Consider the following 18,149-nt stretch of genomic DNA (forward strand, 5'->3'; position numbering starts at 1 on the left):
TTGTGAGTCAAAAGTTATGACAGTTCAGGCAAACTGCATCTGTAAAAACAGCAAAATAGGTTCTTTGAATAAGCAAACAGGTTCTTTGTGAGCACACAGGTTTCGTCTTCGTCAAGTGTCTTTAGCAAACCGCCAAATCTAGCTTCTTCGTCAAGCATCTTTAGCAAACCGCCAAATCTGGCTTTTTCGTCAAGCGTCTCTTATTATTTTGCTATTTTTAGCGAAACGACCAATCTGGCTTTTTCATCAAGCATCTATCAATGAATCTTGCGTCCCACGTCTCTCTATTTTGAGGACTCTTTTCTTATTGACGTCTCTTATCTCTTGCGGTCGTCCTTGTCTATGGTGTGCAGATTTTGTGATCTTATCTTATACGTCTTCTCGCAGATAGATATGGCTATGACTGTTCTCGTCAATGGTTTTCCTTCTGGCCAACGTTCTATTTCTTCTTTTCAAGGCCAAGGGTTTCCCGGTTGGAAAGCAAATATGCTGTTAATTCTTGAAGGCGATGAGCTCTCAGATGTTGTTATTGGCAATTCTCTATGTCCGTCTCAGCCTACTATTCCGGATTCTCACAACGTTCTTATCACGGAAGGCCCTGTTTTTGATGCATGGCATCTTGCTTATATGGATTGGCAGAGGCGTGATAAAGCAGCTCGTCGGTACATTCTTTCTGCTCTTAGTGATTCTCTCATGCTTGATGTGTATGACTTTCCTATTTCCCATGACGTATGGGAGTATCTTATAGCAAATTTTCAGAAAAAGTCTGCTACAGAAACACTTTATTTGAGAGGTTTGCTTTCAAAGTTACAGTATGAAGTTGGTACTGCTATGACACGGCATATTGATTCTTTCAAATCTATTATTAATCAACTTGCTGTGCGGGTGATCCTGTTCCACGAAAGCAACTTATTACAATTCTTCTTGATACGATAAAGGATCCGTCTTATGACAACATTGTTACCATTCTTTCTAACAAGGATGGTCTTGATTTTGACCAAACTTGCATATCTTTGATTGAGTATTCTCAACGTCAACAACGACGTAGCGTTGGTCATGATGCAGCTATGTTTTCACAACAAGAGGAGCCTGAGTCACAACAGTTGGAACGGGCCTTTTATGTGCGAAGGCATCCTTTTCAACGAGGCAACCGTAGAGGTGGTCGTCGTGGTGGTAGTCTCTCTCGTCTCAAATTTCCTAACAAGCATTGTTCTTACTGCAATAGGAATGGTCATACTGAAGATGACTGTTGGGCACGTCAATATGATGAAGAACAAAACATTACCACAAAACAACCACGTTTATCTAGAGATTCTTCTTCTTGTGATTATTGTGGAAAATCTGATCATCCCTCTTCCATGTGCTTTAAGCATCGATTTGATGGAGATCGAAATCGAGCATATGCAGCCGAGCATCATGATAATGTTGTGCCTGAAACAAGTTGTGTTTTATGTTCAGTTCCCCCAGACATAATACTTCATGTACGTGATGGTTCACTTTTCATTATTGATTCTGGTGCTACAGGAAATATGACATATGAATCTAAGTGGCTACATAACTATCATTCTTTACCTGTTAAGCGTGTTGTTTATCTTGCTGATGATACAACTTGCCAAGTCAAGGGCATTGGAGATTTATATCTTGGCACCTTATCTTCTTCAACTTGAGTTTTACGAGGGGTTTTACATGTCCCAGAACTTCAACGTAATCTTCTTTTAGTTGCAAGACTTGTTGATCTTGGTTTGTTTGTTGGATTCGACCACACCAAATGCCGCATTGAGAAAGATGGACAGATTATTGCAACTGCTTCTCGTAATGGAAATTTGTTTGAGCTCTCTCTTAATGATGCTGTAGCAAATGTTGTCACTGCTCCAGGTGATCATGATTGCAAGATATGGCATCATCGCGTTGTTCATGCTGATTTCTCAAAGCTTCTTGATCTTCATCGTCAAGGTCTTGTATGCGGCATGGATCTTAAAGCTCATCCTCATATGGGAATATGTGAGTTTTGTGCTCTTGACAAACACAATCGTAAACCCTTTCCTCTCTCGAATTCAGTTCATTCTCATGATTTGTTGGATCTTGTTCATACCGACATTTGTGGACCTTTGCCTCCATCGAGAACACATCGTTATTTCATTACGTTTATTGATGATTACTCACGGTATACAGTTGTTTTCTTGCTTCGACAAAAATCTGAGGCGTTATCTGTTTTTAAGCAATTTCACAAGGCTGCCGAACTTCAAACTGGTCGTCGCCTCAAGAAACTTTGCAGCAATAATGGTGGAGAATATGTGTCTCGTGAGTTTGAGAGTTATTGTACGGACCATGGTATTCATCATGAACATACTATTCCATATTCACCTCAACAGAACGGTGTTGCTGAACATAAGAATCGCACTATTATCAATGCTATACGATGTATGCTGATTCATTCTGGGTTATCTCGTGTTTTCTGGAGTGAAGCTCTCTTGACAGTAGTCTTTGTTCAGAATCATCTTCCTACTACTGCTCCTTCTGGTAAGATACCCATCACAGCATGGACAGGTGAAATTCCTTCTGTATCTCATTTTCAAACCTTTGGGGAATAACTTTCATTAGGGGCTATTTTGCAAAGAGTTTTTATGTATGTGTGTTTAGAATCAGATTTTGAGATAAACATGAAAGTTTTAGAGGACAAGAAACTCTACAAGAGTGTAAGAGACTATAGACAACCAAATTCCTTTTATTTTTAAGTTATTCGAGTGAAAAGTGAGACATTTAGCTATTTTTTGTAGTTTTTTTGCTGAAAACACCACTTTGGCTATTTTGAATGCTCTCAAAGAGACCTTAGAAGTCATTTTTAGGAGAACCATCACTGAGACACGCTTTATAGAGCAATTGAAGTCCTAAAACTTTATAGTTTTGGCCTTTCTCTAATTTTACATAGATTGAAAGATATTACAAACACACATATATCTACCACGTGGCCTACATCATCGGTGGCTCAGAGGTGGTTCTACTTTATTGGGGCAGGTTACATTGGGTTGTGGGGTCTCTCTCTCTCTCTCTCTCTCAGAAAAGATGATCCGACTCAACTTCCTTTGGAGCCTCCATGAAGTTTGCCAATATCGTTCCTTCTTCACTGGGTTTGCTGTAGCAGTCTCTCGCCATGTGTCCTGGCTTTCCACATTTGTGGCAAGTGAAGATCCTCCCTCTTACTCTGCCTCTTCCTCGTCCTCGTCCTCGAGAGAATCCTCCTCGAGTGAAGAATGCTTTTTCCTCTCCTGCTGTTGAGTCGAGCCCTTTCTTCTCTTTGCCTCTGCTCTCTTGCTCTAGTAGAGCTGCTTCTATCTCGTGTATCTTCAATTCAGGTACATTCTTTAGTGTTGCTACAATGTTTTCATAATCTCCTTTGTCCACACTCTTCAGAAGTACAGCTAATGCTTCATCATCTTCTACCTTTTTGCCAATAGCTACAGATGTTGCTTAATGCTTTTATATTTGTTCAAGTGTGTGATTAAAGGTTCACTTTCCTTCATGTCCAATTTGTAGAATTGCATTAACAAATTTATCTTTGAATTTTTTGCTTGTGTACCAAATAATTTATTGAGTTCATCCCATGCATCTTTTGCCCACTGTATCCCTGTGATGTGATGAATGATTTCATCATTTAAATTGAGTGCAATAAGTCCCAATGCTTTTTCATACCTGCTTTTCCACTCATTTTTCCCTCTCTGTGGGCATTCATCTCTCCCTTCAACTAATCCCCACAGATTTTTCCTCATCAGCAAATACATGGTTTTTGTCTACCATGTATAAAACTGTTCCCCATTAAATTTGGCTATTTTCTATGCTGAACTCATGGTGATGTGAAGAGGGTCTTACCTCTTGATCCAATTTCAAGATTCAAGGGCAGTGTCTACCCTTTTACAACTGAATCTGGTGTTTAATAGATGATTACAACAAATTTATCAGCATAAAATCAACAGAAATTACACTAAATCAAGGGTAACCAATTTGTACGGGATGGTTGGAGTATCAAACCAACTCCGATTTGCAATCTGAAGCTATAGGGATCTATATTTGGTTAATTTGAACCCTCAATTGTACCAAAATACAGTGATTAGCACTGATTAATCACTAATTAGCAAATTAATCCACTATTTTGTGTGCAAAAAATAGAGTATGCGGGGAGCCCACATCTGGTGCCTTCCACTTCAAATGAGCTCAAATGCTTTCAAAGGCATCAAAAGCAATGAGTCTAGTAGAGGATTAAGCCAAGAAACACAAGATTTGACCAAATATTGAAAGCTTAATCTCTGTTTTACCAAAGTCACCTGTAGATTTGATGAAGAGCTTGGATCTCAATGTAGACTTGATGAAGTTGAATTATGTCTTCACCACCTTATAGAGCATGCTTGATTACACCTTGGGCTAGGAGGAATTGAAGCAATTTGATTTGAGCAAGGAGAAATCTACAGTTTACTCAGAAAAAAATGCAAAACGTCAATTTCTCCCGAGTTTCTTCACGGTTTGCTGCACCGTCTAGATGAGCATAAAGCCAAGGATGTTATCTACCATATGCTAGAAGCTTGTGCCCTAATTCTATGTGTGCAAGGTGTTAGAGATCCTCCACTGGCTGGGGGTGAAGGAGAAGTGAAAACTCACTAAAATTTTGATTATTTGCTAATTTTTTATTAATCCTAATTAATTAACTAATGGGCTCATAAATCTGATGGATTCTAGGCATGGCTCTGATACCATGTTGAAATTTGAGCATAATGATGAGCTATGGTGGATCAAACACTAGAATCAACATCATTAACAAGGTGATTAGTAAATGATTAAGATGTAATTAGTGAATAATTAGCAAATAGATTAATGTAGGCATGGATACTCAAAAACTAGCAAATTCTCATTAGGGCTATGCCTCAATTTATAGAGTTTACATCAAGCATCAAATCCCATTGCTTTCTCCATGATTCACTCCCAGAATATCTCCACCTCTTGCCTGATTCTCTCCACCTCTTCTCTTCTCCCTGAATATCTCCCAGAATAACTCCACACTCCTAAATTCTCTCATGCTACCCTTGATTCTCTCCTAGTAGACTCTTCTCACCTTTTCACAGGTTCTTTCACAATTACATCTCCTCTTTTACAGCCTCTAACCAAGAGCTTGTTCCCACACACACCCTATTCACTTGTATATTTCAACACTGTAGTACTCTCAAATGTCACAACCAGTGACTTCAATATGCATACATACACCCAATGGCAACTGTTGACCTCTTTGCAGCACACACTGTGTCTGCACAGCCAATCTGTCTTCCTGCAGTTCTTAAAACAGAGTTTTGCAGAGAATCGATAACTTACCCGCAGTGCTCGAAATCGCCTGCTTTCTGAAAAACGGAGGTCCAGACGCGCCCGAAACGCGTTTTCGGCCCCGAAAATGTAGTCCAATAAGACAGTATAGCTTCCCTATAGCTTTACTCCCGCGAAGAAATCTCCTCAATTTAGAGATAGTTTGCCGGTGCCTCCCGTAGAGGTCTCGACAAGGGTGTAGTCACCAACAGAAATAGGGAAGAGTAGTTGAAGCTCTTACCCCCGTACCGCTTCCTGTGGTTCTTTTGCTTGTAGCTCAGCCCTTAGCACGAACCAGGCTCTGATACCATGAAAAGATGCAGGGGGGAAGAGAGCTTGAGCTCTTGCAAGCACACACACACACTCACAAAACCCTAATAGAGAACACACAAGGTGAGAGGCTGAAAATCTTCTTCTTCCACACTCAACACTCAACACACCATATACAAGATAAGAGTACACATAATCTGAAAGGTACTCAACCAATACATACGAGGGTTCTCTATAGTGTGAACCCAACTAAATGAGCTGGCGCTATAACTATGCCAGTCTCTAGAATGGCTGTCACACACAGCCTGTCATCCCACTGGCCACATATCACCCAAGATCTCACCAACCATGCCAGTGGTGTAAATGTGGGGCCTATCCCCCAGGCGGGTCATCAGTGTCCAGCGCCTCACTAGACGAGCTCGATATCTCAACACTAATCACTCCCAAATCAAAACATCAAGATCTAAGCCAAGAGTCGTGATATCACTAAAAAAAAGCTACACCTAGATTGCATGAGATTAGCCCAGCTTGGGATGATTAGCCTAGGATTATTCTGGATTAGAGACAAAGCAAAAGATGTCTTAAGGTATCTAAAGATATCTGTGAAGGTTTCAAAGGTTTTCAAAAGATTCAAAACAAAAAATAGTCCTAGGGCTACTACCTTTTATGGTCCCAAGACCCTGTTCTCGTATCACCACATGTGTAAATGCCCCTAAGACCCATGTTCCTAGGCCCATCCTCCATGTGCATGTACATGTGTAAGATCAAAATCCCTTTCTAATATTATTAATGACACTTAACTTAAAGCTAATAAAATGAGGAATGAAATTGAGCAAGTGAACCATTTACCAACAAATTTTGTAAGACGCTTGCCCTTAAAATCGATTACAAGATTCCCAAAGGGATTTTCAGTCCATGAAAAGGCAACACCAAATTTAGGATTTTACTCAAATCTACAGGCGCTTGTCTCTAAGTCAATTTTGTTGGCATCGCAGAGCGTGCATTTTTCTTTAATTGAGTAGCTTCAACTTTGTAACTTGATGTGTTAAAGATGTAGGACCTGAAAATGCTCCAAGGGATGTGAAGGAAGAAATGACCACTCCAATGTTGGTGGGTTTCACTTAGTGGAAACAATGTACTTAGTGAAGATAAGGTTTTAATGTTGATGATTCAAGCATAGCTATGAGGGGAGAGAATGAGGATGAGACTCTAGATACCAGTTAATTGAGTCATTGATTGGATATAGATGGAGATATTAGAGGTACTCAACATGGATCAAAGTGGTTAAGATGCATGATTAAAACATGCTTAAAGAGGTTTAGTGATAATGACACATTTAATCACATGGTTGATAAAGAGCAAGATAATAGCACAAATTCATAGATATTTGCATTGATAAGAGGCCACTTAAGTAGGCTAAGGTACAAGATAAGAGTACATAAGTAATGATATCATCTCCCCACATGGGTTGGTCATCAATCACATAATTTCCTTCTCCTAACTTGCATGGCGTGCCTACAAGTAGATAGATTATTGACCTTTTTACTTACCTAGTCAATGTACTAAGATGCTTTTACTTCCATAAAATTAAATGAATCATAGTCTCTAATGTTCATTACTAAAACCATTGACAATGTCCATAAAAAACCATAATTGGACGTGGCCATTGGGAACCAATATCCAACAAAAAAAGAGAAAAGCAAAGGAAACTATGAAAAACCTATAGAAGCAATGATTATGTATAAATACTTCCACATCAACCAACCTTGATCGTGCAAATAGTTGCACCACATACTAGATGCTCTCAGTGGACTACACATGTCGACCATTTGAGTGCCCAGTGCCTCAACACCAGACCTCGGGGGGTGCACTACTAGAAAACCCTAGGTATCACATGCGTTCAAGAGGTATTAAAAAAACCCTAAACTAAAACTTTTCCCCCAATAAAACAACCCCTCTTTACTTATGAGCTATTTTTGTAAAGTTGAATTAAAAAACCCCTCCTGTTAATGTAATCGTGATAATTTTTCTCAATGTATCTAATTAAAAAACCCCTCCTGTTGAACTCATGTGGTACACTAACATTTTTTGAGGTGAACCCCTCGAGCACCAGACAAGGGTACAAATGGTGGTCTGAAGAAGGAACTACATGTAGGACTGTGATGGAGGCCAATGTGCATTTGCCCTATCACAACTACTTATTTGCTGAACTAATTCTTTCTATTTGCTACTTCCCTTAGTGCTAGGTCCTAGAGATGACCTCGACCAAAACCACCACCGAGCTGATGGGTTGCTAACATAGTCAACTTGATCCCCTAACTTAAAGACAAACTCAATGTATTTAAGTACATAAAGTAGATGGGGATCATGCAATTTTTTAGAATCCTCCCACATCCGACAGCATATGGACTATATTATATATGTAATGCATACCAGGACATTGTGAAATAGTAAAAGGGGCTTCCCTATCCTAAGTCACATTCTACTGTATCAAGAAAAAGTTCTAAGTATGTTACATCTCTAATAGAACTAAGCTCTCACACTTGGTGATATGTCAAGACACGTGATACTAGAGTAATACAATCATGTGCTATCTACTCATCTATATAAAAAACAACATCGTGAAGGCTACAAAGTGAGGAGAGCATCACCTCCAATTTTAATACAATATGTAAAGTAGATACGTGTGTCTCTTGCACTCCTATGAATAGCTAATAACTCATAATCTATCTTTACGAGATGAGGTCCACAATAGACTCGCAGCTCTCTCTGCACGTGACTTCATACTAGCCCCTAGCCTAACACAAAAAGGTTGAAAAATGTAAAAGGACAATGTGAAAGGTTCAATGATTAGGCTTCAAAAAACACTAATATGCCACTAATGAAGCTCTATTGCCCCACTAACATTGGATTCAGTAATAACCACTAATCGCACTTGAATGTAAGAAACAAAACAATGGAAGAGTGAAAAGGTAGATACATTGTGCCCACATGCATTGGATGTCCTAGTTTCCTTGAGAGTTATTGTGGATATTTTTAAAATTTTCAAAAAGACTTATGAGTGTGGCAAGTTGAAGGTCTTACTATCAATGCTTATGAGTGCAACAAGTTGAAGTTCCTACTATCAATGAGTGTAGCAAGTTGCTAGTTAAGAGTATAGTAGTCAACACAATCTATTTTTTAGAGAAGTTATGGTTTCTCTGAAGGTCCTTCTATCAATGAGTGTAGCAAGTTGCTACTTAAGAGTATAGTAGTCAACACAATCTATTTTTTTAGAGAAGTTATGGTTGCTCTCAAATGGGATAGACTTATTGAGATGGGTCTTAGACAAAATGAACGTAATTCAAACATGCTTATAAAGATCTTTTATGCATATATATGTTCTCAACCCATCTTAAGTATTATTTAAAACATGTAGTTCTACATTGTAGTGATCATGTGGAATAATTTCCTCTAGTCTAGGAATTATATCAATACAAAGAGAGTTCTGAATCATTGAGAATATCGAGCACGCACACACATGAAAAACCAAGCCTATTTCCGCCTCTGACATGCGTATGGTTCAGCACAATATAAGAATGGCCTGCATGTTTCTCGAGTGACATTGAAGGTAGCGCTAGTTCCACAAACAAGGCAACGAAAGCACAAAATTTAAACAAGATAATGAGAAAACCTTTCTCATATTCTCTCGGACACCACAAGTGGTCGATCGACGATTATGCATTACGTGGCATTCTGGTTTTTGAACCCACGCTTGACTAGCTCTACCCAAGTAAGAGATCTGTCCAGGTTCCGGAAGAACTCGGAAGAACATTTACCATTGTGGGTGGCCCAATTAAGAGAGATAATTGTTCTACACTCAAAGAGTGCAGATTAACCCCCGTGAGAGAAAATTCATCATCATGCCCGCTGTTTAACAAGCCATGATCCGTCATGAGGTATTTTGGTCCGGCTTGGTCCACGTCATTAGCCGTGGGCTGCCCGTGCTCAGAATTAGCTGGATGCCAGTTTCCAACATATAATAGGTCTTGGTGGACGTTATGCAGGTGATGATTAGTTTTATCAACAAAAGCGTCCATCCCAAGGTCCTTTCTGGACAGTAACGCGGGACCTAGCTGGGATTGCATTATTGCATTCGGAGTCACTAAGTGGGATTCTGTGAGAGATCCGGGAGTGTGTTGAAAGTGGCCGAAGGGTGTGGTGGTTCCCTGATCAGTCGGCGACGTTTCACTGTTGTGTTTGGGTGTTGAAATTGAAAGGTTTTTGTTAAACATATTCATCCTCAGGACAAGGTCATTGGATGCTGTAGAAGACGTTGGCGGTGCTACTTGATGGATCATACAGGGGGGATTAAGGTCACTTGTGGTAGTAGCCGTGTCTACCTTTCGACCAAACTTGAAGGTGGATGTACTAAGTGGCGATATTGAGAAAGGAAATGCAGGATGATGCCGTGCAGGTACAAGCTGCTTAGCTCTAAAATCGGGCAACTTCTTCACGTGATTCTGATATTCAGCCGGCATAGCATTGTCGTGTGCTTCTTCCTCTCTGGGCACAGCTAGTGCTCTCTTCTTACTGCAGGAGTTCCAAAAGTTCTTGATCTCGTTGTCGGTGCGACCCGGGAGGTGCGACGCTATTCGCGACCACCTGTGTAGTAATCAAGCATTCCAACATTACGAATCAAAGAACTGTACAAGGTCGATTATCAGAGTCCTATCAGTAACGAAGCTTTACATGGATTATTGGAGCCTTTTGAGGCCCGGCATTGTCTAGGTCAGTACGTCTAGGCACCCAACAAAAGGCGTCGATTGCGAGTACCTGTTCCCGAATAAGTTGTGGAGGTGTATGATGAAATTTTTCTCATCCTCAGAGAAGGATCCACGTTTGAGGTCGGGCCGCAAATAATTGATCCACCTCAGCCGACAGCTTTTACCACATCTTTGCAGTCCTAATTTAGGAAGTACAACACACAAGCACCTGAGCCATCATCTACACACAGCAATACCTCTCTCTCTCCCTCTCTCTTTCTCTCTCTCTCTCTCTCTTACCTACCTGCCATTCTGGGCACTGAGCTCCAACAACCCACACCATGGGTGCTTATGTGGCGCAGCAACCTTTCATCCTCATCGGGTGACCACAGCCCTCTTGTCAATTTCTGCCTTTGGCAGCAATTGTGGCACCGCCCCATTTGATCAGAAGCCCAAAACGGCTCAGGCTACCAAACAATCCTAAGGTTCTAATGATCTACGAGCAACCAAACAATCCAAAGCCCAATAATTCACAATCAGGAAGGTGCTCACCACTAGTGATGGCTAGTGATGACTAGTCCTCTTGTGAGGAGGAGGGAAGAGCTGCCATGTTGTGAGTTATGAGGCTTCAGCGTTTCTCCTGTACTTGCATGTGCTAGTAGTCGTTATTTTAAAGCCAATTCCCTCGAGTTCTTATTGCTGTCTCATCAACGTAGCGTTTTCATGGGGACAAAGTTGTTTTTAAAAAAATAGAAAGAAGCAATGGCGGTGAGCTGCCGCTTTCGCCTGAACGAAGCATGTGAATGACCATAGCATAGGGGTATCCGTAGGGTTTCGTTATAGCCCGTTACTGTCTATTCTTTTTCACCAAATGACATTTGGTGCTAGTAAATACCCAACATTGTAGTCGTGGAGCGAAGATTGAAAATCGACATCATTTTCGAGCCTCACCGGGTGCCTGACGTGACACGTCTCTCTTATGGATAGTTATCTGCCTAACGCTTAGGTGAAATGTACCTAGGGTTCCTTGGCAATAACCACTCTCCTTTCTCTCTCTCTCTCTCTCATCAACTGCTCCGCCCCCAGGCCCCCTCTATGCCTACTGATTCGCTATACGTTGAGGCCCGCTCCCTCGTAGTAGACCGAGCTATTGAGATTGTGCCGTTGCAAGAAAGGTTGCAACCATGCCCCGACGTCTCGCCTAGTGTTCCGTTTCATCGAGCTAGATTGAAAACCTTCTCATTGTGTCCCTACTGCGGTAGCCTAGTGGATAGGACTTTGGAGTAATATCTTATTTTAAGGGTGTATTCAGGTACACGTGGGGGTACACGTGGGAGTAGCCATCTGCATACCTTAGGTTGTCATCGTTCGATCATCATAGCACTTCTTTCCACCTAGTGGATAGGACTTTGGAGTAATATCTTATTTTAAGGGTGTATTCACGTACACGTGGGGGTACACGTGGGGGTAGCCATCTGCACACCTTAGGTTGTCATCGTTCGATCATCATAGCGCTTCTTTCCACCTTCCTCTTCAGTGATTTCACAACAATAACAGTGTGCAATGCTTGCCCTTCAAACTTACGCTTCGGATTAAGGATGGTAGATGCCATGGACATCAAAGATCACAACTCAACTTGTGACACCCAGTTCTACCAAAGTTATGTAGGGTGTTCATTCCAATCGGCCAAGCAACTAACTTGGGGGTTTCATCCTGCGGCTTGTCCATCGACTATAAAGTGGCCAATATTTGGAAGGGTGGTACTATCCCCTTGTGGTACTCTAGTATAGTGTGTGTGTAAAGCTGGGTAAAATTCTCGTGTGCGACTAGAAATGGAATAAGACCTCATGAAAAAAAAAATTTCTCATTGTAATTTAAAAAGCGAATTGACCATTTTGAGAAGGTATTTCTCTATAAATACCTTCCCAGATGTGAGGCCATTGGGGACTCACTCTACACTCTCTTTGTGTCACCTAAAGAGAGATCCAAGCAAGCTAGGTAGGAGCAAGAGGGAAGGAACCATGGAGAGCTCAACCTCTACCTCATGTCAATTGTATGCAAACAAGACAAGCTGGAGAGAAATGAGAAGAGAGTGAAGGAGAGAAGGGAGAGCAACACCATTCCTATTCACATACACCAACAACCACAAGCAAAAAAGCATCACAAGCAAGCAAGAAACCATAATCTCAAGAGAGATAGAGAGAAAGCAAAACTCAATTGAGACAAATGGGATTGTCCCTTTTCATATTTCATAAAATGTCTTATATACATGAGCTCATATTACAATGTCCGGCCGCCCAATTACAAATGGGGCCCTAAAACTAGTCTTCCTAGTTTATCTAGCTCTATGTACATCAAATCCATCATGTGACCGGCATTACACAAGCCGTAAGCTTGGTCGTCTCATTTGCAATTGGCGCTTAGCGCGATACGAAAAGATGAATTACAAGGGAAGTATGGTAGTCGCGCAAAAGATCATGTTAACCAAAGTGGTTAACATACTCTTCTCCTCATTGTAGGTTCATCCTCAAAACTAGTCGAAGAAGTTATCTATAGTAGCTAGAGTAAGTGTGGATGAAGTCCCATCAGAAGGTAGGAGCAGAAGGAGCATGATGGAAGACCGTGGTAGCCCATCCAAAAGGTCGTCTCCATCATGTATTCCAATGTCTAGAGCCACGAAGCATGCATCCACATGATTCGTTCTCGTAGTAGCCGAAGAGCTGCTTGAGTGTAGACCCTTTGCTACTTTCAAAGGCGAGGCCTTGGGCTCCCTCGAAGTAATGGTTCCATGTTAGGGACTCCAACAAAGTGATGATAATGTTGAAGAAGCGGATGGTTGCAATCAGCATTGGGTCAGGACCTGGTCCTAATGACGGATGACATCATTGGAGTTTTGGACCATGGATTCTTATGTACATGAATATTGCATTGACCGGGGTGCAAACGAGGGGAAGTTGAATTGCAAATTTGGGTTATTTTGTTGTTCGTCGTGGAACGTCTTCCAGGCCCACCATCTGCGAATGGGGAGGTAGTCTAGGGTAATCGTCAGTGCGCGGGGCGCGTTGCAATAGACCTCCCAGATAAAGGGTTTGTTGAGGAAGGGCAGTCGTTAGGCCGACTGCTCGCCCATGAGATCAAAGGTGATGGGACGAGCAGCGATGACGGGTGGCTCATGGTAGTTGCCATGGGTTCAGGGTGGGTGATTACACTTCCAGGTGATGTTGAAGCTGTCAACAACCGAGCATGATGGCAATGGCTTGATTAAACTCTGTGTAGGAAGGGGATCATGCCAATTCAAAGGGTTTCACGGAGGGTCTACTTCCTCGCGCTCAGATGGTGTTGGTGGTGGGATCTCCCCTTCTTCAAGTGGTGGAATAGTGGGTGGAAGAGGCAAGGGTGGAGGGGGTGTCGATGATGAAGGTCGTGTGGTGAGGCTAGCATCGAGAAAAGGTGGGAGTCTAGCGGAGGTGGAGGGGATATCCCTGAATGCTATATGCATTCCTAAGTTAATGGATAGTGAAGGTGGGGAGGGGGGGTGTGGGTGATGGGGGTGGGGTGGGGTGGGAAAGTGAAGGGGGGGAGAAGAAGTTGGGGCACCAAAAAGTGGAAGAGTGAAGGTGCTTGAGGGGGGTGGTGGGGGTGTGGGTTGTGTGTGAGGAGATGCAGACAAGCGACCAGATGGTGGAGGAGAGGGTGGTGAAGAAGCAGCTTGTGGATTTGGTGGCAAGCTGCCCTGCCCAGCTGTGCCTAATTGTTGTCATCTAGGGTAGGGCCAGCTACTGTGTAGAGTGGAAAAGCCTGAGGACTCTGGGCATGAAAGATCCCTGCCCCCTCCGCGCAACAAATTCTGGGGTGCTAGCAGCAAAAGTAGCACTTCTTGCACAAGGCAGAGACTCGCACTCAGAGCCTCACCTACGGATGTCTGGACAAAAGACTAATCTCTCGGTTCTTCCAAAACTGAACCCGAAAAAAACTTCCCTCGTCTAGAAAGCATAGGCGATTCCTCCAAGAAAAAATTATTCTATCATAGTCAAGAGCTTTAAATTACCCTTTTTCATTCCAACCAAACCTAAAGGTCACATGGTCAAGTCAAGGGAGGAACTTGCACTTGGATCATAGAGACCAACGCTTTTTTCCCCGTTAAGAGGCACAACCGTTGATTCTTTTTCTCCACAGAACAAGGATTATATGTGATTTACTTCAACTATCGTAACTTAACAGAATTGAGTTTTATTTTTGGGAGTCCATCTAGCCTAACCCCATCTAACCCCATGTTAGCCAACTCCCCAACCACTATGATGATAGGATCCATTTAGAAATTTGGTTATGTTTTGTCTCGGGTACCAGGGAAAAGAGTTCCCAGGCCCCCTAGCCGGCCAAGTGTAAAGAGGTGGTTGGGACTCACACTCTACACTCTCTTTGTGTCACCCAAAGAGAGATCCAAGCAAGCTAGGTAGGAGCAAGAGGGAAGGAACCATGGAGAGCTCAGCCTCTACCTCATGTGAATTGTATGCAAACAAGACAAGGTGGAGAAATGAGAAGGGAGTGAAGGAGAGAAGGGAGATCAACACCATTCCTATTCACATACACCAACAACCACAAGCAAAAAAGCATCACAAGCAAGCAAGAAACCATAATCTCAAGAGAGATAGAAAGAAAGCAAAACTCAATTGAGACAAATCTTTGTGTCACCCAAAGAGAGATCCAAGCAAGCTAGGTAGGAGCAAGAGGGAAGGAACCATGGAGAGCTCAGCCTCTACCTCATGTCAATTGTATGCAAACAAGACAAGGTGGAGAAATGAGAAGGGAGTGAAGGAGAGAAGGGAGATCAACACCATTCCTATTCACATACACCAACAACCACAAGCAAAAAAGCATCACAAGCAAGCAAGAAACCATAATCTCAAGAGAGATAGAGAGAAAGCAAAACTCAATTGAGACAAATGGGATTGTCCCTTTTCATATTACATAAAATGTCTTATATACATGAGCTCATATTACAATGTCCGGCCACCCAATTACAAATGGGGCCCTAAAACTAGTCTTCCTAGTTTATCTAGTTCTATGTACATCAAATCCATCATGTGACCGGCATTACACAAGCCGTAAGCTTGGTGTTCTCATTTACAATTGGCGCTTAGCGCGATTATGAAAAGATGAATTACAAGGAAAGTATGGTAGTCGCGCAAAAGATCATGTTAACCAAAGTGGTTAACATACTCTTCTCCTCATTGTAGGTTCATCCTCAAAACTAGTCGAAGAAGTTATCTATAGTAGCTAGAGTAAGTGTGGACGAAGTCCCATCAAAAGGTAGGAGCAGAAGGAGCGCGATGGAAGACCGTGGCAGCCCATCCAAAAGGTCGTCTCCATCATGTATTCCAATGTCTAGAGCCACGAAGCAGGCATCCACATGATTCGTTCTCGTAGTAGCCGAAGAGGTGCTTGAGTGTAGGCCCTTTGCTACTTTCAAAGGCGAGGCCTTGGGCTCCCTCGAAGTAATGGTTCCATGTTAGGGACTCCAACAAAGTGATGATAATGTTGAAGAAGTGGATGGTTGCAATCAGCATTGGGTCGGGACCTGGTGGATGACATCATTAGAGTTTTGGACCATGGATTCTTATGTACATGAATATTGCATTGACCAGGGTGCAAACGAGGGGAAGTTGAATTGCAAATTTGGGTTATTTTGTTGTTCGTCTCGTGGAACATCTTCCAGGCCCACCATCTGCGAATAGGGAGGTAGTCTAGGGTAATCCTGAGTGCATGGGGCGCGTTGCAATAGACCTCCCAGATAAAGGGTTTGTTGAGGAAGGGCAGTCTTTAGGCCGACTGCTCGCCCATGAGATCAAAGGTGATGGGACGAGCAGTGACGACGGGTGGCTCATGGTAGTTGCCATGGGTTCGGGGTGGGTGATTACACTTCCAGGTGATGTTGGAGCTGTCAACCGAGCATGATGGCAATGGCTTGATTAAACTCTGTGTAGGAAGGGGATCATGCCAATTCAAAGGGTTTCACGGAGGGTCTACTTCCTCGCGCTCAGATGGTGTTGGTGGTGGGATCTCCCCTTCTTCAAGTGGTGGAATAGTGGGTGGAAGAGGCAAGGGTGGAGGGGGTGCAATGATGAAGGTCGAGTGGTGAGGCTAGCATCGAGAAAAGGTGGGAGTCTAGCGGAAGTGGAGGGGATATCCCTGAATGCTATATGCAATCCTAAGTTAATGGATAGTGAAGGTGGGGAGGGGGTGTGGGTGATGGGGGTGGGGTGGGAAAGTGAAGGGGGGAGAAGAAGTTGGGGCACCAAAAAGTGGACGAGTGAAGGTGCTTGAGGGGGGTGGTGGGGGTGTGGGTTGTGTGTGAGGAGATGTAGACGAGCGACCAGATGGTGGAGGAGAGTGTGGTGAAGAAGAAGCTTGTGGATTTGGAGGTGGCAAGCTGCCCTGCCCATCTGTGCCTAATTGTTGTCATCTAGGGTAGGGCCAGCTGTTGTGCAGAGTGGAAAAGCCTGAGGACTCTGGGCATGAAAGATCCCTGCCCCCTCCGCGCAACAAATTCTGGGGTGCTAGCAGCGGAAGTAGCACTTCTTGCACAAGGCAGAGACTCTCACTTAGAGCCTCACCCACGGATGTCTGGACAAAAGACTAATCTCTCGGTTCTTCCAAAACCGAACCCGAAAAAAACTTCCCTCGTCTAAAAAGCATAGGCGATTCCTCCAAGAAAAAATTATTCTATCATAGTCAAGAGCCTTAAATTACCCTTTTTCATTCCAACCAAACCTAAAGGTCACATGGTCAAGTCAAGGGAGGAACTTGCACTTGGATCATAGAGACCAACGCTTTTTTCCCCATTAAGAGGCACAACCGTTGATTCTTTTTCTCCATATAACAAGGATTATCTCTGATTTACTTCAACTATCGTAACTTAACAGAATTGAGTTTTATTTTTGGGAGTCCATCTAGCCTAACCCCATCTAACCCCATGTTAGCCAACTCCCCAACCACTATATTGAAAGGATCCATTTAGAAATTTGGTTATGTTTTGCCTCGGGTACCACGGAAAAGAGTTCTTAGGCCCCCTAGCCGACCAAGTGTAAAGCAGCGGTTGGGACTCACTCTACACTCTCTTTGTGTCACCCAAAGAGAGATCCAAGCAAGCTAGGTAGGAGCAAGAGGGAAGGAACCATGGAGAGCTCAACCTCTACCTCATATCAATTGTATGCAAACAAGACAAGCTAGAGAGAAATGAGAAGGGAGTGAAGGAGAGAAGGGAGATCAACACCATTCCTATTCACATACACCAACAACCACAAGCAAAAAAGCATCACAAGCAAGCAAGAAACCATAATCTCAAGAGAGATAGAGAGAAAGCAAAACTCAATTGAGACAAATGGGATTGTCCCTTTTCATATTTCATAAAATGTCTTATATACATGAGCTCATATTACAATGTCCGGCCCCCCAATTACAAATGGGGCCCTAAAACTAGTCTTTCTAGTTTATCTAGCTCTATGTACATCAAATCCATCATGTGACCAGCATTACACAAGCCGTAAGCTTGGTCGTCTCATTTACAATTGGCGCTTAGCGCGATTACGAAAAGATGAATTACAAGGGAAGTATAGTAGTCGCGCAAAAGATCATGTTAACCAGAGTGGTTAACATACTCTTCTCCTCATTGTAGGTTCATCCTCAAACTAGTCGAAGAAGTTATCTATAGTAGCTAGAGTAAGTGTGGACGAAGTCCCATCAGAAGGTAGAGGCAGAAGGAGCATGATGGAAGACCGTGGCAGCCCATCC

General features: G+C 42.7%; 1 protein-coding gene across 1 annotated transcript; it reads right to left on the reverse strand.

The window, feature by feature from the left end:
- Window positions 1-9,058: 9,058 nt before the first annotated feature.
- Window positions 9,059-10,986, reverse strand: LOC147636054 (uncharacterized). The gene is made up of 3 exons (XM_086801082.1): window positions 10,663-10,986; window positions 10,429-10,558; window positions 9,059-10,257 (listed from the first exon to the last, which is right to left on the reverse strand). Exons 1-3 carry the CDS (start codon window positions 10,796-10,798, stop codon window positions 9,378-9,380), a joined length of 1,146 nt encoding a protein of 381 aa, XP_086657208.1. The 5' UTR covers window positions 10,799-10,986; the 3' UTR covers window positions 9,059-9,377.
- Between the last annotated feature and the right edge of the window lie 7,163 nt (window positions 10,987-18,149).

This window comes from Cibotium barometz, chromosome 8, assembly GCF_041138505.1.
Source record: "Cibotium barometz isolate CiBa-2024 chromosome 8, ASM4113850v1, whole genome shotgun sequence".
NCBI classification, from domain to species: domain Eukaryota; kingdom Viridiplantae; phylum Streptophyta; class Polypodiopsida; order Cyatheales; family Cibotiaceae; genus Cibotium; species Cibotium barometz.